General features: G+C 35.8%; 1 protein-coding gene across 1 annotated transcript in view; it reads right to left on the reverse strand.

Annotated features, from left to right (window-relative positions):
- CFAP54 (cilia and flagella associated protein 54) overlaps positions 1-24,682 on the reverse strand; it is a 322,605-nt gene that overhangs the window by 220,557 nt on the left and 77,366 nt on the right. Inside the window, exon 20 of the mRNA XM_044227472.1 lies at positions 3,496-3,672. Within this exon, the coding sequence (XP_044083407.1) occupies positions 3,496-3,672 (177 nt within the window). The remainder of the gene's footprint in view (positions 1-3,495; positions 3,673-24,682) is intronic.

Below are 24,682 nucleotides of genomic sequence, written 5' to 3' on the forward strand. Positions count from 1 at the left end.
TTACTCTGTATATCGACTAACTAGAATTTAAAAACTTAAAAAACAGAAAATATGTGGCAAAAGAAATACTTTTCCAGGGTGCCTGGGTGGCTCAGTGGGTTAAGCCTCTGCCTTCCGCTCAGGTCATGAACTCAGGGTCGTGGGATCAAGTCCTGCATTGGGCTCTTTGCTTGGCAGAGAGCCTGCTTCCTCCTCTCTCTCTCTGCCTGTCTCTCTGCCTACTTGTGATCTCTCTCTGTCAAATAAATAAATAAAATCTTTTTTAAAAAATACTTTTCCAAATACAAATACAATTATTCAAGTTTTAAAACACAGAATCTAACTAATGATGTACTATATGTTGGCTAATTGAATTTAAATAAAATAAATTTAAAAACATGGAATCTAACTTTACAAATACACTTAGATTTAATCTCACAAAGGTAAAGACAAATATACAGCTCATTTACCTGGGACTACAAAGACAATTCTTCATTTTTTATTATTTTAACTACCATTAACTGAGCAGTTTCTACGTGCTATGTGTTCGTGGGAAATTTATATAGACTTTCTAATATTTGCAATATCCCTATGAAATGAGATTATTGCTTTACAGGAAATGGAGACACAGAAATGTTTAATAACTTGCCTAAGATCAGATAGTAGCATGATATTTGATAATTCTTAACTATAGAAACCAAAAGCAAAATGCAAATTCTACAGGAACAATCAAACTTGTAACTTAATTAAATGGTTAGAAATGGTTCTTCTGCCCAAGATGTCAAAATAATGGAGATTCCTCATTGGAATCAACTGTCTTACTGTAAGGCGAAAGGGAGCAAGTTGATACCTAGAGAATAACATTATAAAGGAGCCATACTGTCCTGAGGTTGGGGTTGAGTGGGTTGTCATCATTGTCTCATTCTCTTTGCCCCACAGGCTCCACCTACCAACATCTCAACACCTAAATGATAAGGAAAACTGGAAAGAAGGGAAAAAGTAATTGTTTCTAAGAAGCGACTGCCTCTTATAGCTTAGCTTAGCTATTTCTTTCTCCAAGTCAACAGAAAAATCCTAATAGTGTCTTGTCTGCACAACTAGTTCTCAACCCTGACTGTGCAGAGTCACCTTTTAAAATACAGTTTTTACAGAACCAGCCATTTTTTTAAAAAATTACATATACCCAAGCCTGCCTAGTCTCAATGAATTAGAGTCTCTGGAACAGGTGTCCAAACCTTTGTGTTATAAAGAAAATTGCTCAGGTAATTAAGGAGCACTTGACAAAGGTAGAACTCCAAGGACAGAGACATAACACTGAAGGAACTCGAAAGCTGGAAGCCAAGAGGGGGGAAAAAATCAGATAAATTTCAGAAGAAATTTTAAAACTATCCATGCAAAAAGAGTAACATTTTACATAGGGGGGGAAAAGGCAGAAAGATTGTACTATATGACTTAAACTATTATTTTCTCTAAGTTAAGCTCCCTATATAAACCAGAATTTGAAGGGTAAAATTCTCTCTAAAAGCATTTTTAGAAGCAGGCTTTATACTTCTATTTTGTTCCACAAATGAAGACATCTTAGTTTGTGTACCTATAAGGAGCAATGTGTAATTAGAATCTACATAAGAGTAAAGACACCACGAACAAATCACTCCTAACTTTAGAAGTAAACGTTTATTAATAACATCAGCATTTTCAACTATTAAAACAGATTTTTAACAAAACAAATGCTTTAACAAGAGCTTCTGATAAAACAAAAGATGGCTGAACCCTCTAACCAGAAACTTATTTAAGCCCACAGCACCATCTAGTGCTGAGGAGCATGTAACAGATGGTAATAATTTCTTGAAGCACACAACTCTACTAATACATAATATATACAAACTTCATATAATGTGCTAAGTGACAGGTCCTACAACTATAAGTCGGATATGGAATACTTTATCTTCCTATTTCTAAGCATTATGAAATGAGATAAACTAATCACTAATTTGAAATTTTTTAAAAAAGGAAGGAAGGAAGGAGGGATGGAGGAAAGAAGAGAGGAAGGAAGGGAGGAAGGAAGAAAAAAAGAAAAAAAAGAAGGAAAGAAAGGAAGGAAGGAGATCTGGTAAATAAATCAAAGCATTTGAATAAGAACAAAGAACTTGGTAAGGCATCCAGTCTTAGTTCCATACTAAGCTTCCAAAATCAACAAATTAGCATTCCTTAACCAGATCCAAGCAAATCTATAGCTGAACTTTAAAAATGCCAGCAATTGCAATAATGCATCTATGAGAGCACAGTTTGGTATAAGATGAATGGGTATATTTCCCCAAATATAAAACATTATAAAGATGGTATTACTTCTCACTGATGTCTATATCCCATTAGTCTGAAGCTCCTCCAAGAATGGAATCAAGCTTTGTGATTATTTTTTTATCTCAATTACCTCACACAGAGCTGGACAGATAAGAGATATTCAGTAATGTTCACAGGACAAAACTTATAAAAAAAAATCTAATAATGTAATCACACTCTGTAGCATCACTGTTTTAAGCAAACTTTACTATGCATTTAATATAAGATATGTGGGGAGATCAACCAAAATGCCAGGAATATTATCTATTATCTCATCTAATTTTTACAGTTAACATATTTTACAAAAAAAAATACCCCCACCACCTCAAAAATCTATATTTAGATTTTCTAAAGTAATACTGCTAGTAAGTGGTGGAACTGGAATTTTAAAAAGCCTGTACCCTTTTCACGATACCAAGTTGATAGAAGTTCAAGCAGAATATCCTAAAAACAAAGATAAAACTTTTTTATACTACATCAAAGAGCATGTTATTGTTCAACCAAAAGAGGAAATTTAATATTTAAAATATGAATCAGGCGGAACGCTTGTGAGGACACTAAATCTCAAGTTAGAGACACATTTAGGCCAAGTTCCGAGGCACTGGGGATGGAAAAAAGAGTTCATTCTTCAATAAATACATAAAGATTAATAACTTATAATATGGTTGGAACTGTCATTTGTTTACATTAAAAGAATTCCCATTTACTTGGAAGAACTCTGGGAAGAACATCCAAATTCGCTCTCTGCAAATTTCATCATCTCCATCATTGGCTCTGGAAGTAACTTCTGTGCTCTTCAAATGCCTGATTCCAGTACATCTGAGAACTTCTCTATCTTGAACACACTAGGATGTCAGCATAGGACTATGCCATGGTGACCAAACTATATAGTTGGGTATAGGAATATAGGAAAGCTATATAGACCGTAAAGGAAAATAGCACAAAGAGGGAAAGGTTGTGAAGAAACTAAGTACAGTTAAGACATTACAATATTAATCCCAATGTTAATATCCCAATAATATTGGGATATCCCAATATCCCAATATTAATCCCAATAAAAGGATTTATTAATAAGACTAATAAAGTCCTAAGAGCAAGAAAAGTATCAATCATGATAATCATTGAAGTACTTATGTTGCTTTGCCTGAAATAAAGATCATAAAATGGGAAAAATACCTTAACATCTGAAATAAATGGAGCAGGTTTCAATGTCACAGAACAGTAAGTTCGGGATAACAGGATAGGTGGAGGAGGAATTCTGCTTTTCTTTCTTTTCAAACTTTCCACATTGTTTTGATATGAATATAGGGTATTTTGTTCTGCTTCAGTCTTCTCAATTAAAGAATATGCTTCCTATAATAAAGTGTGAACACAGAAAAATACATATCAGGATTTGATGCATTTATATTTGTAGAATTCTGGTAATGTTAAACAACATTATCTTGCTATATGTAAACTTCTGAGCCTCAGTGTTACACATACTGCAAGTGTCAAATGATTTTATAAAAGTAAAAAATATCTACTAAATAAGACTAAGTAAAAAACAGCTATAAATTAAATAAGGTAATGGAATCATATTTATACACCTAATATGTTCATCATCATTATAATATATTAATATTAGACATTTCATTTTCATATCAAACCCTCTGAATATTTACCATCATATTTCACTGTCCTTAAAAAATTCATAGCATGATCATCTACATTTATACTAAAGAACTGTACACCTACCCTTAATGCAACTTGAAATGTGACTCTCAAGTAATAAGACTACTGGTGTATGTGATTTATGAAATGAATATTTTTGAAAGTTTCTTATTATCAGCAACTAGAAATAGAAACAGTTATTCTGTAAACCTGAAAGAAAGGCAATCTACATTTAAAAAAGTAACATACTGAAGGACAAAACACAAAACAAAAAGCATAAAAGTCAAAAGATCTGAATACTACCAAAGAAAGTCAAATATATCCGAAATAATAATGCATGTAAATGGGTTAAACTTGTTTTTAAATTAAAACGCAAAGACTCTTTAATTGAGTTTCACAGCAGAAATCCATATAAAGATTAAAATTAAATGGTAATAGAGAAAAAAATTGCCTTTCCAACAGATGATACTAAAACAATTAGATGTCCACATGCAAAAGTAATAAAGTTGTACCTTTACCTCACACTACATACAAATATTAACTAAAAATGAATTACAGACTTAAATGTAAGAGCTAAAATTATAAAATTTTTAAAAGGAAACATACAAGTAAATTTTCATAACTTTGGGTTAGGCAATGGTTTCTTAGCTATAACACCAGAAGGAAACATATATGCACACACATACAAGTAGATAAACTGAACTTCATCAAAATTAGTATTTCAAACAATACCATCAAAAAAGTAAGAAAGACAACCAATAGAATGAGAGAAAATATCTGCAAATCATGTACCTGATAATGGACTTGTATTCAAAATATATAAAGAACTGTTACAAGTCAATAATAAAGACAAATAACCCCATTAAAAAGGACAAAAGATCTGAAAAGACATTTCTCCAAAGAAGATATATAAATAGCCAATAAGTACAAAAATGATGCATAGCATCATTGACCATTTAGGGATGAAAACACAAAATCAGCAAGCTAATTCAAGAAGCAGAAAACATAAATGCAGGATGATAGAATAAACTGAGAAAGATACCAAAAATTTCTTCCCACAACATCAGAACTAACTGATCTCATTTTTCAAAAATTTCAAATCTTAAAAATCTGATAATTCCTATGCCATTTAAAAATTTTCTAACTATGAAGAAAGAGAACTTCTCAAAAATGTTACAAATTATTGTAAGAAACTTGAAAAATGACTGCACATAAAAACATAGAGCACTCTTCTTACAAATATAAATACAAACATTCTAAATAAAATACTAATACATTAAATCTAGCAATATATTAAAGGAATAACATGCTGTAATTATATTCTCTCTCTCCCAAGAATGCATGGATAATTTAATATTAGGAAGTCTACAAATATGATTTAATTTTTCTATAAATCAAATAAGGAAAAATATGATTACAGTTTCAATTGAACTTAATCTTTAACAGTCATTACCAATTTTTTTTTAAAAAGAAGTAAAAACAGAAGTCAAAAAAATCTTACGACAAATGAAAATGGGAATACACTATACCAAACTCTATGGGATATAGCAAAAGCAATTCTAAGAAGGAAGTTTATAGTGCAAATGCTTACATTAAGAAAAAAGATAGATCTGGGGTGCCTGGGTGGCACAGTCAGTTAAGTGTCTGATTCTTGGTTTCTGCTCAGGTTGCAAGATTGAGCCTTCCTCAAGCTCTGTGCTCAGCATGAAGTCTACTTAAGATTCTCTCCCTCTGCCCTGCCCCTCCCCCTGCTCTCGCTCTCTCTTTCAAATAAAAATAATTTTTTTTTAAAGAAAGAGCTGAAATAAACAATCTAAATTTAAGCTGTAAGGGAACTAGAAAAGGAACAAAAAACTGAGCCCAAAATTAGTAGAAGGACGGAAATAACACAAATCAGAAGATAAATAAATGAAATAGAGACCAGAAAGATAACAGAAAGGGTCAACTAAAATAAAAGCTGGGTGTCTGAAAAGATAAAACTGACAAATTTTTAGCTAGACTAAGAGAAAAAGAGAAGAGACTCAGATTAATAAAATCAGAAATGAAAGAGACAACCTTACAACTGATACTACTGAAACACAAGGAATCAGAAGATACTACTATGAACATTATACACTAACAAATTGGATAACGTAGAAGAAATTGATAAATAACTAGATACATACAATTTACCAAAACTGAATCATGGAGAAATAGCAAATATGAACAAGCTAATAACAAGTAAGGAGATGAATCAGTAATCAAAAAACCTCCCAACAGGGCACCTGGGTGGCTCAGTGGGTTAAGCCTCTACCTTCAGCTCAGGTCATGATCTCAGGGTCCTGGATCAAGTCCCGAATTGGGTTCCCTGCTCAGCAGGCAGCCTGCTTCCCCCTCTCTCTCTGCCTGCCTCGCTGCCTACTTGTGATCTCTCTCTCTCTCTCTGTCAAATAAATAAATAAAATATTAATTTTTAAAAACCTCCCAATAAAGAACAGAATCAGACGATTTCACTGGCGAATTCTAACAAAAATTTAAAACATTCATGCCAATCACTCTCAAACTCTTCTAAAAAAAATTAGAGAGAAAGGGACACTTCCAAATTGATTTAAGAGGCCAGCATGACCCTGATACCAAAGCCAGGCAAGACACTACAAGAAAAGAAAACTCAATATCCTTGATGAATACAAATGCAAAAATCATCAACAAAATTAGAGCAAACCACATGCAAAAAGTACATTAAGAGAATCACACACCATGATGAAGCAAGATTATTCTGGGATGCAAGGACGGCTCAACATAAATGTGATACAAATTAATAAATGTGATACACCACATTACCAAAATGAAGAATAAAAATAATATGATCATTTCAATAGATTCAGAAAAAGAACAAAATTCAACATCCTTTTATGATTAAAAAAAAAAAAAGACTCCACAAACTGGATATAGAAGGAACATACCTCAAAATGACAAAGATCTTATATGACAAACCTAATGCTACATCATACTCAATGATGAAGGTTAAAAGCATTCCCACTAAGATCAGGAATAAGACAAGAGTGCCCAGGGACGCCTGGGTGGCGCAGTTGGTTGGACGACTGCCTTCGGCTCAGGGCGTGATCCTGGAGTCCCGGGATCGAGTCCCACATCGGGCTCCCAGCTCCATGGGGAGTCTGCTTCGCTCTCTGACCTTCTCCTCGCTCATGCTCTCTCTCACACTCTCTCTCTCAAATAAATAAATAAAATCTTTAAAAAAAAAAAAAAAGACAAGAGTGCCCACTCTTACCACTCTTATTCAACATGGTACCAGACATCTTAGCCAAGGCAATCAGAAAAAGGTATCAGAAAAAGGTATACAAATAAAAAAGAAAGAAGAAAATTGTCTCTGTTTACAGATGACATGATCGTATATACAGAAAACTGTAAAGACTCCACCAAAACACCGTCAGAACCAATAAACAAATTCAATAAATTTGCAGGATCCAAAATCAATATAGAAAAATCAGTTGTATTTCTAGACACTAACAAACTAGCCCCCCAAAATTAAGAAAATAATCCTATTTGTAATAGTATCAAAAATAAGAAAACAGGAATAAATTTAACCAAGGAGGTAATCTGTGCACTGAAAACTGTAAAACATTTATGAAAAAAAAATTGAAGAAGAAAAAATAAATGGAAAAATAACCTATATTCATGGATAGAAAGAATTAATATTGTTGAAATATCCCTACAACCCAAAACGGACCTACAAATTCAATGCAAGCTCTATCAAAATTTTGATAGCATTTTTCACATAAATAGAAAAAGCAATCCTAAAATTTGTACAGAATGATAAAAGATTCAAATATCTAAAACAGACTTGAACAAGAAGAGCAACACTGGAGACATCACTTCATGATCTCAAACAAAGCTACAGTAATCAAATAGTATGGGAAAAGAAAGGAAGGAAGGAAGAAAAAGAAAAGAAAGAAGACTGAAGGGGGAGGGAAAGAGGGAGGGAGGAAAGAAAGAAAGGGGAAGAAAAGAGGGAAAGAAAGACCAATGGAATAGAATAGAGAGCCCAGAAATATGGCCAACTAATTTTTGACAAAGTCACCAAGAATATACAATGAGGACACAATAAATGGTGTTGAGAAAAGTGGATATCCATATTCAAAAGAATGAAATCAGACCCTTATCTTACTGTACATAAAAATTAACTCAAAATGCATTAGAGACTTAAACATAAGACCTGAAACCATAAAACTCAGAGGGAAAAAAAGCATAAAGGAAAACTCCTTAACATTGGTTTGGGTGATGATTTTTTGGATCTTACAGCAGAAGTACAGGCAACAAAAACAAAAATAAATAAACTAAAAATTTCTGCACAGCATAGGAAGCAACAAACAAAATGAAAAGGCAACCTATGGAATTGGAGAAAATATCTGTAAACCATACTTTCAATAAAAGCTTGATACCCAAAATATATAAGTAAATCTTAATTCAATGGCAAACTATCAAATGATTTAAATATGGGCAAAAAATATAAATAGAAATTTTTCTTTAAAAAAAAAAAAAAGACATTCAGGGGCACCTGGGTGGCTCAGTGGGTTAAAGCCTCTGCCTTTAGCTCAGAGCATGATCCCAGGGTCCTGGGATCAAGCCCCACGTTGGGCTCTCTGCTCCACAGGGAGCGTGCTTCCTCCTTTCTCTGCCTGCCTCTCTGCCTACTTGTGATTTCTCTCTCTCTGTCAAATAAATAAAATCTTAAAAAAAAAAAAAAGACATTCAAATGCCCAACAGGTACATGAAAAGATGGTCAATATCACTAATCATCAAGGAAATGCAAATCAAAACCACCATAAGATATGACATGACACCTGTCAGGATGCTATTATCAAAAAAACAAATGATAACAAATGTTGATGAGGATGTAGAGAAAAGAGAATACTTGTACAATGTTAGTAAGGATGCGAACTGTATAACAAAATGATAAACAGTACAGAGGTTCCTCAAAAATTAAAAATAGAACTATCATATGATCCAGCAATCCCACTTCTGGGTATTTATCCAAAGGAAATGAAATCATTATCTCAAAGAGATATCTGCTCTCCTATGTTCATTGCAGCATTATTCAAATAGCCAAGATACGAAAACAATCTGTCTACTTGTAGATGAATAAATAATGTGTCACATATATACAATGGAATGTTATTCAGCCTTAGAAAAGAAGGAAACAAAATAAATGAACTTGAAGACATTATGCTAAGTGAAATGAGCCAGATAGAGAAAGAAAAATACTGTATGGTATCATGTATATGTGTAATCTGAAAAAAATAAAAGTAAAATTCATAGAAAGAGAAAGTAGAATGATGATTGTCAAGGGCAAGCAGTTGGGAAAGGGAATTGGGAGATCTGCACAAACTTCCAGTTATAAAGTTCTAAAGATCTATTGTACAGTATGGTGACTACACTTAATAATAGCATACTTGAAATTTCCTAAGAAACAGATCTTAAGTGTTCTCACTTTAAAAAAAAAAAAAAAAAAAAAAGGCAGCTTGGAGGAGCAAGATAGAAGAGGAGTAGGAAACTGAAATATCATTAGGTACCAGGAGTTCAGCTAGATAGTTATCAAACCATTCTGAACACCTACAAACTCAACAGAAGAGAAGAAGAGCAGTAATTCTAGGAACAGAAAATCAACCACTTTCTAGAAGGTAGAACATGTGAAGAAGTAAATCCAAAGAGATGGGAAGATAGACAGCGGGCAGGCGGGTGGTGGTGGTGAGGGGAATGACTGGCTCCCAGCAAGTGAGAGAGCAACGGAGCACAAAACTGGAACTTTTAGAAGCCCATTCCACTGAGGGACGTCGCTCCAGAGGCTAAGCAGGGGTGTAGCCCTCGTGGCGACCGTGTCGTCTCAGTACCCGCAGGGTCACAAAAAGACCAGGAGTGCCTGAGTGTGACAGAGCTCCCAGGTATTGGAGCAGAGAAGCTGGCGACAGAGACAGAGCTGAGCAATAGGCTGTCAGCTAGGGATTACCTTAAACCATGATCCAAGGCACAGTCAGGCCACTGTTCTTCGAGCAGAGACCCCACAAGTGACAGATCCAGAGAGAACCCCTCCCTCCTCTGGGAGGACTGGTGCGGGAGTGCACAGCAGGTATCAGCTGGGTTTGTAGACTCCAAAAGGGGACATAGGCCAGAGATAGAAATGCTTGGTCACAGGCTTGATGAGCTCAGAATGTGGTGGGAGATCAGAGAGAGAGGAGAGATTGACTGTGTTTCTCTGAGGGCGCTCTGAGGAGTAGGGCCCTGAGCTCTCAGCTCCTATGGGATCAAGATGGGGAGGCCGCCATTTTCATTCCTGTCCTCCAAAGCTGTACAGAAAAGTATTCAGGGAACAAAAGCTCCCAAGAGTGAACCCAAGCAGATAACTTAGCCTGGACCCTGAGAAGGGTGGTGCAATTCCGCCTTGGGCAAAGACATTTGAGAATCACTGCAACAAGCCCCTACCCCAGAAGATCAGCAAGAACATCCAGCCAAGACCAAGTTCATCAATCTGAAACTATGGACCTCCAGAGCTAGAGGAAAGCAACACATAGAATTCTGGCTTTTTTCTCATGATCCTTTAGTCTTTCAAAGTTAAATTTTTAAAATTTAATTTTTTTCTTATTCTATTTTTTAATTGTTCCTCTTTCTTATTTTAACATTTTTTAATTATTTTATCTTATCAATACCTGTTTTTAAATCTTTTTACATTTTCATTGTTATATTTTATCTCTTCATTGTATTTAACCTTATTTTTTGTATACATACAAAATTTTGGGATACAATTTCTTCTTTTTTTTTTTCCTTAAAATTTTGGGATACAATTTCGTCTAATAGATTATAAAGTATACCCTAAATCTAACACATGGCTTTGTTCTACTCTCCAGCCCAATCACATTCTTTCCTCTTTTTCTTTTTTCAACCAACTTCTTATCAATCTCTGCTTTAGAATCTTTTTTTAAATTTTCATCTTTACAGTCATATCCCATCCCTTCAACGTGTTTACCCTTATTTTTGTATATATTTAAGTTTTTCTTTCTTTAAAATTTTGGGAGGTAGTTTCTTCTAACAGACCATAATGCACCAAAAATCAAGTGTGTGGTTCTCTTCTATTTGCCAGTCTAATATATTTTTTTCTTTTTTCTTTTTTGCTTTTTTCCCCCCTTTCTTCTCCCCGCCAGTTTCGGGTCTCTTCTGATTTGGTTAGTGTATATTTTTCTCAGGTCGTTGCTGCCCTTTTAGTATTTTGTTCTCTCATTCATTTATTCATATCTGGATAGAATGACAAGGCAGAAAAACTCACCACAAAAAAAGAACAAGAGGCAGTACCAACATCTAGGGTCCTAATCAATATGGACATCAGTAATATGTCAGAACTACAGTTCAGAATGATGATAATCAAGGTTCTAGCTGGGCTTGGAAAAAACCATGGATGATATAGAGAAATGCTTTCTGGAGAAATAAAATCCCTTTCTGGAGAAATAAAAGAACTAAAAATAACCAAGTTGAAATCAAAAAAGCTATTAATGAGGTCCAATAAAAAATGGAGGCTCTTACTGCTAGGATAAGAGAGAATTAGTGATACAGAAGACCAAATGATAGAGAATAAAGAAGCTGAACAAGAGAGAAACAAACAACTACTAGACCATGAGGGGAGAATTTGAGAGATAAGTGCTACCATAAGATGAAACAATACTAGAATAATTGGGATCCCAGAAGAAGAAGAAAGAGAGAGGGGAGCAGAAGATCTATTGGAGGTAATTATTGTAAAGAATTTCCCTAATATGGCAAAGGGAACAAGCATCAAAATCCAGGAGGCACAAAGAACCCACATCAGAATCAGTAAGAATACGTCCACACTCGATCATCTAATAGTAAAACTTACAAGTCTTAGTGACAAAGAGAAAACCCTGAAAGCAGCCCAGGACAAGAGAACTGTAACATACAAAGGTAGAAGTATTAGATTGGCAGCAGACCTATAGAGACCTGGCAGGCCAGAAAGGACTGGCATGATGTATTCAGAGCCCTAGACAAGAAAAACATGCAGCCAAGAGTACTATATCCAGCTAGGCTATCATTCAAAATAGAAGGAGAGATAAAAAGCTTCCAGGACAAACAAACACTAATAAAAGAATTTACAAACACCAAACCAGTCCTACAAGAAATATTGAAAGGGGTCCCCTAAGCAAAGAGAGAGCCTAAAAGGAGTAGATCAGAAAGGAACAGAGACAATATACAGTAATAGACACCTTACAGGCAATACAATGGCACTAAATTCATATCTTTCAATAGTTACCCTGAATATAAATGAGCAAAATGCCCCAATCAAAAAACACAGGGTATCAGAATGGATTATTAAAAAAAAAAACTCCACCAATACACTGTCTACAAGAAACTCATTTTAGAGCCAAAGACACCTTCAGATTTAAGGTGAGGGCGTGGAAAACAATGTACCATGATCATGGACATCAGAAGAAAGCTGGGGTGGCAATCCTTATATCAGATCAATTAGATTTTAAGCCAAAGACTATAATAAGAGATGAGGAAGGATACTATATCATATCCAAAGGGTCTGTCCAACAAGAAGACTTAACAATTTTAAATATCTATGCCCCTAACATGGGAGCAGCCAACTATATAAAACAATTAATAACAAAATCAAAGACATACATTGACAATAATACAATAATAGTAGGGGACTTTAAGACTCCCCCCACTGAAATGGACAGATCATCCAAGCAAAATATCAACAAGGAAATAAAGGCCTTAAATGACACACTGGACCAGATGGACATCACAGATATATTCAGAACATTCCATCCCAAAGCAACAGAATACACATTCTTCTCTAGTGCACATGGAACATTCTCCAGAATAGATCACATCCTGGGTCACAAATCAGGTCTCAACCAGTACCAAAAGATTGGGATCGCTCCCTGCATATTTTCAGACCACAATGCTCTGAAACTAGAACTCACACAAGAGGAAAGGTGGAAAGAGCTCAAATACATGGAGGCTAAAGAGCATCCTACTAAAGAATGAATGGGTCAACCAGCAAATTAAAGAATAATTGAAAAAATTTATGGAGACAAATGATAATGAAAACACAACTGTTCAAAATCTTTGGGATACAGCAAAGCAGTCCTGAGAGGAAAATATATAGCGGTACAAGCCTTTCTTAAGAAACAAGAAAGGTCTCAAAGACACAACCTAAACCTACACCTAAAGGAGCTAGAGAAAGAACAGCAAAGAAAGCCTAAACCCAGGAGGAGAAAAAATAATAAAGATTAGAGCAGAAATCAGTGAAACAGAAACCAAAAGAACAGTAGAAGAAATCAACGAAACTAGGAGCTGGTTCTTTGAAAGAATTAATAAGATTGATAAACCCCTGGCCAGACTTATAAAAAAGAAAAGAGAAAGGACCCAAATTAATAAAATCATGAATGAAAGAAGAGAGATCACAACCAACACCAATGAAATAAAATCATCATAAGAACATGTTATGAGCAACTATAAACCAGCAAATTTGACAATCTGGGAACAATGGATGCATTCCTAGAGACATATAAACTACCAAAATGGAACCAGGAAGAAATAGAAAACTGAACAGACCCATAACCAGTAAGGAAATTGAAACAATCATTTAAAAATCTCCCATAAACAAGAGCCCAGGGCCAAATGGCTTTCCAGGGGAATTCTACCAAACATTTAAAGAAGAATTAATACCTATTCTTCTGAAACTGTTCTAAAAAATAGAAATGGAAGGAGAACTTCCAAACTCATTTTATGAAGCCAGCATTACCTTGATCCCAAAACCAGACAAAGATTCCATCAAAAAGGAGAATTACAGACCAATATCCTTGATGAACACAGATGCAAATATTCTCACCAAAATACTAGCCAATAGGATCCAACAGTACATTAAAAGGATTATTCATCACGACCAAGTGGGATTTATTCCTGGGCTACAAGGTTGATTCAACATCCACAAACCAATCAATGTGATAGAATACATTAATAAAAGAAAGAACAAAAACAATATGATACTCTCAATAGATGATAAAAATCATTTGACAAACTACAGCATTCTTTTGCGATCAAAACCCTTCAAAGTGTAGGGATAGAGGGTACATAACTCAATATCATCAAAGCCACCCACCGCAAATATCATTCTCAATGAGGAAAAAACTGAGAGCTTCTTCCCTAAGGCCTAGAACACGGCAGGGATGTCCACTATCACCACTGCTGTGCAACATAGTACTAGAAGTCCTAGTCTCAGCAATCAGACAACAAAAAGAAATAAAAGACATCCTAATCAGCAAAGAAGAAGTCAAACTCTCACTCTTTGCAGATGATTGGATACTTTATGTGGAAAACCCAGAAGACTCCACTCCAAAACTGCTAGAATTCATACAGGAATTCAGTAAAGAATCAGGATATAAAAATCAATGCACAGAAGTCAGTTGCATTTCTATACAACAACAGCAAGTCAGAAGAAAGAGAAATTAAGGAGTCAATCCCATTTACAACTGTACCCAGAAAACTATAGAGTACTCATGAAAGAAATTGAGTAAAACACAAAGAAATGGAAAAACATTCTATGCTTATGGATTGGAAGAACAAATATTTTAAAAAGGTCTATGTTACCTAAAGCAATCTACACATTTAATCCAATCCCTATTAAAACACCATCAATTTTTTTAAAGAAATGGAACAAATAATCCTAAAATTTATATGGAACCAGAAAAGACCCCACATAGCCAGAGCAATGTTGAAAAGGAAAACCAAAGCTGACAGCATCACAATTCCAGACTTCAAGCTCTATTACAAAACTGTCATCATCAAGACAGTATGGTACTGGCACATACAGAAACATAGAAACATAGATCAATGGAACAGAAAAGAGAATCCAGAAATAGACCCTCAACTCTATGGTCAACTGATCTTCAACAAAGCAGGAAAGAATATCCAATGGAAAAAAGACCACCTCTTCAACAAGTGGTGTTGGGAAAATTGGACAGCCACATGCAGTAGAATCAAACTGGTCTTCCCTACACCACACACAAAACACACAAAAATAGACTCAAAATGGATGAAAGACCTCAGTATGAGACAGGAATCCATCAAAATCCTTGAGGAGAACACAGGTAACAACTTCTTTGACCTCAGCAACAGCAACCCCTTCCTAGAAACATCGCCAAAGGCGAGCAAAGCAAGGCCAAAAATTGGGACTTCATCAAGATCAAAAGCTTTTGCACAGCAAAGGAAACAAGTCAACAAAACCAAAAGACAACTGGCAGAATGGGAGAAGATATTTGCAAATGACATATCAGATAAAGGGCTAGTTTCCAAAATCCTAAAGAACTTATCAAACTCAACACCCAAAGAATAATCCAATCAAGAAATGGGCAGAAGACATGAATAGACATTTCTGCAAAGAAGGCATCCAGATGGCCAACAGACACATGAAAAACTGCTCAACATCACTCGCCATCAGGGAAATACAAATCAAAACCACAGTGAAATACCACCTCACACCAGTCAGAATGGCTGAAATTAACAAGTTAGGAAACAACAGGTGTTGGCGCTGGCCATGACATCAGCCACACCAACATCCTCCTAGGAACATCGCCAAAGGCAAGGGAAGCAATGGCAAAAATGAACTATTGGGATTTCATCAAGATCAAAAGCTTTTGCACAGCAAAGGAAACAGTTAACAAAATCAAAAGACAACTGACAGAATGGGAGAAGATATTTGCAAATGACATATCAGATAAAGGGCTAGTATCCAAAATCTATAAAGAACTTATCAAACTCAACACCCAAAGAACAAATAATCCAGTCAAGAAGTGGGCAGAAGACATGAACAGACATTTCTGCAAAGAAGACATCCAGATGGCCAACAGACACATGAAAAACTGCTCAACATCACTCAGCATCAGGGAAATACAAATCAAAGCCACAATGAGATATCACCTCACACAAGTCAGAATGGCTAAAATTAACAAGTAAGGAAACGACAGATGTTGGCAAGGATGCAGAGAAAGGGGAACCCTCCTACACTGTTGGTAGGAATGCAAGCCGGTGTAGTCACTCTGGAAAACAGTATGGAGGTTCCTCAAAAAGTTGAAAATAGAGCTACACTACGACCCAGCAATCGTACTACTGGGTATTTACCCTAAAGATACAAATGTAGTGATCTGAAGGGGCACATGCACCTGAATGTTTATAGCAGCAATGTCCACAATAGCCATGGAAAGAATATGGAAAAAACCTAGATGTCTATCAAGAGATGAATGGATAAAGAAGATGTGGTGTATATATATACAATGGAATACTATGTAGTCATCAAAAGAAATGAAAACTTGCCATTTGCAACAATGTGGATGAAACCAGAGGTTATTATGCTGATTGAAATAAGTCAATCAGAGAATGACAATTATCATATGATCTTTCTGATATGAGGAATTTGAGAGGCAGGGTGGGGGGAGTGAGGGTTAGGGAGGAAAAACATGAAACAAGATGGGATTGGGAGGGAGACAAACCATAAGAGATTCTTAATCTCATGACACAAAGTGAGGGTTGCCAGGGGGAGAGAAGATAGGGATAGGGTGGCTGAGTTATGGACATTGGGGGTATGTGCTAAGGTGAGTACTGTGAAATGTGTAAGCCTGATGATTCACAGACCTGTATCCCTGGGGCAAATAATACATTATATGTTAGTTTTAAAGAAGCATAACTTACTCAGCCATCAAAGAGAATGAAATCTCGTGATTTGCAATGACATGAATGGAACCACAGGGTATTAAGCTGAGTGAGTGAAGTAAGTCAGTCAGATAAAGACAAATATATGATTTCACTCATATGTGAAACTTAAGAAACAAATGAACATAAGGGAAGGGAAGGAAAAATAAAATAAGACAAAAATAGAAAGGGAGACAAACCATAAGAGACTTAACTATAGGAAACAACCTGAGAGTTGCTGGAGGGGAGGTAGGCAGGGGATGGGGCACTTGAGTGATAGGCATCAAGGAAGGCACTTGATGTAAGGAGCACTGGGTGTTATCTGCAACTGATGAATCACTAAATTCTACCTTTGAAACTAATACTACACTGTACATTACTTAAATTGAATTTAAATTAAAAATTTTAAAAGGTGATGTGATATCTATGATGTGATAAATGTGTTAATTAAGCTGCGTGTGGTAATTATTTCAAAATGTATGGTAGTCTCTGCTTATCCATAGGGATACGTTCCAAGATGCCTGAAGCCATGGACAGAATTAAACCCCATATATCCTATGTGTTTTTCTCATACATACATACCTATGATAAAATTTAATCTATAAATTAGGCATAGTAGGGGATTAGCAATAGCTAATAATAAAATAGAACAATTATAACAATATATTGTAATAAAAGTTATGTGAATGTGGTTTTGTTCTCAAAATCTCTTATTGTACTGCATTCACCCTCTTCTTGTGATGTGAAAAGATAAAATATCTACATGATGAGATGAAGTAAGGGCACTGTAACATAGCATTAAGCCACTACTGACCTTCTGATGATATGTTGGAAGGAAAATCATCTGATTCCAGACTGTCATTGACTGCAGGTAATTGAAACTGCAGAAAGCTAAACCACAGCTAAGAGAAGACTACTACATACATATATCAAATCATCATGCTGTACATTCAAAAGATATTACAATTTTATTTGCCAATTATGCCTTAGTAAAGCCATGGGAAGGGAGTGGCAAACCTCAATAAACTAGGAAAGCTCCTTCTTTAGCATGAGAAAAATATTAATTTTAGCCAATAGTCACCTAATTGTGAAGCACTAAAAGAATCATCAATAAAATCCAAAAGGAGACAAAATACCACTATTTTCTTTTATTCTGGAATTCTAGCCAATTTAATGAATTTAAGAAAAAAAATCCTGAAAAAGGTAAGACAAATTTCTACCAAATTTCAAATACATTTCACTCTCTTACAAAAACCTGTGCTTTTTCCTCTGCAGAAGACATGCTAAGTTTCAAAGGTTCCACTTGGAGATCTAGACTTGATCTAAAAGAAAGGGTAAGACTTTCTGTGAGTCATTTGCATCAAAGTGATATTTAAAGTGAGTAAACCAGCTCCCTGTGGGAGTGTAGATTATAAAACTGTAGTATCATACGTTTTTTCTAAAATAAAGATTGACCTAAATTGAGATGAGAATTAACTCATTTTTACTTTTATAGGGAATGGTTGACATTAAGGTCTAAAATCATTAGTTGTGATTAAAATTTATCTATAATAATAAATGGATTTTTTAACTCTGCTTATTCTGTGCCAGGAGACCTTGAAAAAAAATTTTTTTGGCATTTATAGTTCAAAAATCTTGCCACCTGCATAGGATAATCATTCCTTCATGCGAGAAGGGATGTGTTATATAGGCCTTGTGTAGTGTTGCTACACAAATTAGTGTTAGCTAATTTATAGACACATGGTGCTCAGTATAACTTGAATCATTGAATGAATGACTCAATCAAGGAACATAGAATGGCATCTGTTAACTTTCTCACTCCTTTAACCAAACTGAGGGGGGGAAATGGAGAAAATGGATGGAAAGAAAGATGTTGAAAGAGCTATGTCACAAAACACTATGAGTCAAGGCATCAAGGTGCCTATTCAACCCAGAGGACACAACAAGCACAGGGCTGGGCAGAGGCTCATTCACCTTTCCACCCTCTACCATAGATGACAGACCAGATTAGGCTCCCTGAGAGGACAGATGTGCCCACAGAGCATGGTTCCCTTGAAAAGCAACAACAGGTAGGAGCTTGATAAGAGGCCAGAATTAAAGTAAGAAGCCTGAGCAGAAAAGGTAAGTAGATTCCCCCAGATAACTGTGGAAAATTTTTAAGAAACTCCTACTTGAACAGAAGGTAGATGAAAGCTATTATATTTTGAACATTAAATGTTAATGTGACTTCATTTGCATCACAGACTGGAGACCAAGATATTTTAGGCTACATAAGAACAGGTGAAATCAGCCTAAGGAAAAATTATGCAACACAAGGAAAGGGACCAACGCCTTGAAAGTTTCCCTCCTCTGGATTATGTGTGCAGCCTAAAAGATACACCAGCAGCATTGGTTTGCTGCCCTAATATTAACACAGACTGCCTCTGACCCCATCTCAGCTGTCTGGCCAAATGCCCTGGGCTTTCTATACTTATTCCCAAAATTTGCCTCAGCAGTTCATGTTCCATTGAACCAGTCATTCACTAGCATCTTCTGACTTGACTCTAGCAACTTCTCTCTACATATCCACGAACCCAACTTCCTGCTTTCTGCCATGGACTATCACACAGATATTTCTCAAACCCTGGCTGCTGTTCAGTATCATCTAACCCACTCTGAACCTATTTAGTAAAAATCTCCAGGGGTGGAGCTTGAGCATCTGTATTATTAACAACTATTGAGGGTAATTTTGAAATACAGTAGGGACTGACAACCACTGACTGAGATGAGTTAATCAGCCTCCTACTCTTTCTCTCAGTCTCTGGTCTCCTCAACCTCCAGTCTTCTACCCCTTCAGTGGTTCTTCCTCTACTTGTTACAGTGCAAACTCCACAGCCTTTGTATTCTGATCACGATTATAATAATAGCCTTTTCTAGCCTTATCTCTCTTTCTACTCTTTTGTTGTCCCATAGCTACTGCCTAGCCAACCTAACCTTTGAAGCCATTTTTTTAAAAAGCCATTTATTCCCTGAGAAGCTATGCTTGTCATGCCTCAACTTCTCCCATGCAACTTCCTCTTCCTGTAGATTTCTACATCCTTTTCTGTGCTTTTAGGTCCACTCAAACATCATCTCTGAATCCTCCCAAGAGAAATCCCACACATTTCTGTACTTAGTCTCTTCATTTTCTACTCTTTATTTTAGCATGTATCATACAATATGATCTGTGTAGTGACTGTCCAGACTCTAAACAGTGAGCATCTTGGTGGTAAGGACAGTACTTTATTTATCTCTTTAGGTTCAATAAATGTGTTTTGTTTTTTTTTTGTTTTTTTTTTTTTTAAGATTTTTATTTATTTATTTGAGAGAGAGAGACAGTGAGAGAGAGCATGAGCGAGGAGAAGGTCAGAGAGCGAAGCAGACTCCCCATGGAGCTGGGAGCCTGATGTGGGACTCGATCCCGGGACTCCAGGATCACGCCCTGAGCCGAAGGCAGTCGTCCAACCAACTGAGCCACCCAGGCGTCCCTCAATAAATGTGTTTTGAATGAAAGACATGAAATTATGACAGATGAGGATGATCCATAATGCATTTTAAGGCAGTACGTTTAAAATATTCTGATTGGAAAATAAATAAATAAATAAATAAATAAAATGTTCTGATTGGGTCTTGATTAGTTTTAATTCCCTAACTCAGATTTCATGGCCCAATTTGAAATAGATTAATAAAAGTACTAAATTTTTAAATGAAAGGTAACAGAAGTCTAAAACAGAGTCCTTGATTTATATGAATCAGATAAATTCTATAATAGGACTCAAGGTAAAACCTAAGTTAGAAATTAAAATCCTAACTTAGTAAAAAAAAAAAAAAAAAAAATCCTAACTTAGTGAGCCAAACCACTGAGCTGCTAAAAGCATTCCATTTACAAGAAAGTGATCAGCACACTAGTTGGAAAAAGCATCTGCACCCCTATGTTCACTGCGGCATTATTTACAATAGCCAAGACATGTTATATATATGAATGTATGATTCATCTATATATACATATATATGCACATACACACATATGAATATTATCCAGCCATAGGAAAAGAATGAAATCTTGCCATTTGTGACAACATGGATGGGTGCTGAGGGCATTAAGTTAAGTGAAATAAGTCAGAGAAAGACAAATACTATATGATGTCATGCATATGTGGAATCTAAAAAAAAAAATCAGATAGATACAGAGAACAGATTGGTGGTTGCTAGAGGTTGGGGGTGGGAGGTGGGGCAAAATGGGTGAAAGAGGTCAAAACGTACAAATTTCCAGTTCTAAAATAAATAAGTCATGGTAATATAATGTACAGCCTAGGGACTATAGTTAATAATACTGTACTGCTTATTTGAAAGTTCCTAGAGAGTAAATCTAAAAAGTTCTCATCACAAGAAAAAAAAATTGTAACTGATGACAGACGCATAAGTTAATAAGATTTACTGTGGTGATCATTTAGCAATATATATAAATCTCAATCATTACATTGTATACCTAAAATTAATATAATGTTATCTGTCAATTATACATCAATTTTTTAAAAAGAAAATGCTGGGGATTTACCCCAAAGATACAGATGTAGTGAAAAGAAGGGCCATCTGTACTCCAATGTTTATAGCAGCAATGGCCACGGTCACCAAACTGTGGAAAGAACCAAGATGCCCTTCAACGGACGAATGGATAAGGAAGATGTGGTCCATATACACTATGGAGTATTATGCCTCCATCAGAAAGGATGAATACCCAACTTTTGTAGCAACATGGACGGGACTGGAAGAGATTATGCTGAGTGAAATAAGTCAAGCAGAGAGAGTCAATTATCATATGGTTTCACTTATTTGTGGAGCATAACAAATAGCATGGAGGACAAGGGGAGATGGAGAGGAGAAGGGAGTTGGGGGAAATTGGAAGGGGAGATGAAACATGAGAGACTATGGACTCTGAAAAACAATCTGAGGGTTCTGAAGGGGCGGGGGGTGGGAGGTTGGGGGAACCAGGTGGTGGGTATTAGAGAGGGCACAGATTGCATGGAGTACTGGGTGTGGTGCAAAAACAATGAATACTGTTACGCTGAAAAAAATAAATAAATTTTTTTAAAAAGCATTAAAAAAAAAAAGAAAGTGATTAGAGCTTTTTAAAGGGGTTCCTCAAATAGGAGGAGGAAATATCACTAGAAAAATAGTCTCAAAAACTCAAGAAAGAAAAATATCCACAAAACCAGCTCTATTCAACTGTGAAAAGAAAAAGTATGGGAGCGTCTGGATGGCTCAGTTGGTTAAGCATCCAACTCATGATTTCAGCTCAGGTCATGATCTTAGGGTAGTGGGACTGAACCCCAAATCGGGCTCTGTGCTCAACACAGAGTCTGCTTGTCCCTCTCCCTCACTCCTCTTCCACTTTTGCACATGCTCTCTCTTTCTCTCAAATAATCAATCAATCAAATCTTTTAAAGAGAGAGAAAGTGTTATCATTATGGACATCACTGTTGCCTCTAATATGTTCAACATGTTGCTTAATGTGTCCACCAAAGCATATTGTTTTATTGCCAGAAAACAGTAGTATTGTAGTCAAACTACTATTGTCTGAATGTAAATCTTTCTATCTATAGCTTCCATTAGAGAAACAAACCTGCCTCTTTTTAGAAGTTACTCAGTGCTTATAAGGACAGATTGACATTAAGTACATTTGACAACACCTTAACACCCACAGGGCAGCAAGACACACAGGGAAAGATGTAAGATGATCTTCAAGATATAAGATGATCTTCAACCAAAATTCAAGGTAATGATTAACAACTATCCATAAAAAACTATCGTAAGACTGGAATGATAAAGTGCCATATTTACTACTTGTCTAGTAGACCTCCTGAGGTATATACTGGATTCTCAGCATATTATATACATTTCAGAAGGAGATGAAAAGTAGGTTAAGCCATATCCAAGAATCCCGACAAGGAACATTTTTGATTGCTGAGAATAAATTATACAATTCATAAGATCAATCTAAGAGAAAACACAAAAAGAAATGTATAGTTTGATAGACAAAAATATATCTAAAACACCAAAAAATAATTCTGATATGATAAAACAGAATGCTCCAGAAGTGTAATATAGATTAATAGTAATAGTAATTATTAATAGTAATAATACTAATAACAGCTAAAATTTATTGACTGCCTATTCTGTGCCAAATGCTAAGCATTTTATATGCATCATTTCCTTGAATCTTCCCAAGAATTCCCATTTGACATATGAAGAAATTAAAACTTAAGAGGGCATAAGTAAAATACCTTGGGCATACAGCTAGTCAGTGGCAAAACCAAAACTCTACCCCAAATCCCTATCCTCCTAACCACTATGTATTTTGTCTTATTAATACAAAGCTAAACTAAAATGAAGCATGGAAAGGAAACCTGGATGCTTTCCTATGAAATAACCTTAAAACCTGAAATGGAAATTAGCTAAAATCTTGTCAATAATTTGAAATCTAACAGGTCTAAACATGACCTCACGGGAGGGGGTCAAAATCAGAAAGGGTTTGCTTTTTATGAAGAAGACTTCAGCAGAGAACAAGTAAAAAGAGCTGATACACTCTCTGGAAAAAGGGGTGCCTACGTGGCTCAGTCGGTTGGGCATCTGCCTTCGGCTCAGGTCATAGTCCCAGAGTCCTGGGATCAAGCCCCACATCGGGCTCCCTGCTCAGCAGGGAGTCTGCTTCTCTTTCTTCCACTTGCCCTGCTTGTGCTCTCTCTCTCACTCTCTCAAATAAATAAATAAAATCTTTTCAAAATTTTTTTTAAAAATTTAAAAAAAAATCTCTGGAAAAAAATTGATTCACATATATTCTTCCCCCAAAAGCAAATAGAACTGATTTGACTAAAATGCTATAAAATAGGAAAAATAATTATACTCTAGTAATCTAATTACTGCTAACCTAAATAATAGAGTGGTATTTAGGAGACATGAAGGGAGAAATTTGTGAAATAGTAAAGCCAGGAGTTATTAGAACTTTGAGTGGTCTGGGCTTCTTGATTAGTTCTGGTTCCAAAATACAACCATAAAATTAGGTTCTATTACAAAAAACAATCTGTTTATTCACAATGCTCCTCTGCTTAGAGCTGAAGCAATATGACTAGATTTTGGAACTGCTAAAGTAACCTCAAATACCAATTTGTTTAGGTTCCAACAAATAAAACTAGGAGAAAACTAGATGCATTGATGTTGGGGTTCTTTGAACCAGGAGCAATAGGAAAAACAGGCCAGGACCACAGCAGGTCCAAAGAGGTAGGAGGGTCTACAGAATAGACCTTCCTATCTATGAATGGTCATAATAGTCTGATCAGTACACAAGCATTGGAAAGAATGAACATCTACTAGCTTTAGTCTTTTTACCCTTCTACTCAAGATCTGATTCCAAGTAGGGAGGTCCCGATTGGCCTTGCTCACATGACTAGTCTTCTGACTGGCTAGAGAAGAAAGCTCCTGAAAAGTCCCACCCAACCACATCTAAAAGGGAAAGAGGAATTCTTCGAAAAGGTGATATTTGGAAGAGGAGATAGGTGCTGGACAGAAAACAATATACACCCCTGCCCTTGTAACACTTACATTAGACTGACGAATATTCCTGCCTCTTCCCAATAAGAAATCCCATCTGCACAGAGACCGAATGTCTGTCTGGGAGACTGAAGTGGACTAAAAGTAATGACCATAAGCCACAGGACCAATGCTCTATTTGACCAAAAGTAGATTAGGGACATCTGAGACTAGTTCCAGGTGCAATCCATTAAAGTAAATCGGTGGTATATTGTGTAAAAAGCCAACATGGGCTTCCAGAAGTCCAATACCAAGACAGGAAAATGGAGGGTAAGATCGCCATTTAAAAAAAAAAAAAAAAAAAGACCAGTCATTTCATTTAGAAAGCTAACAAGCTATTATCAAAGGTTTG

This window comes from Neovison vison, chromosome 12 (assembly GCF_020171115.1).
Source record: "Neovison vison isolate M4711 chromosome 12, ASM_NN_V1, whole genome shotgun sequence".
Classification (NCBI taxonomy): Eukaryota; Metazoa; Chordata; class Mammalia; order Carnivora; family Mustelidae; genus Neogale; species Neogale vison.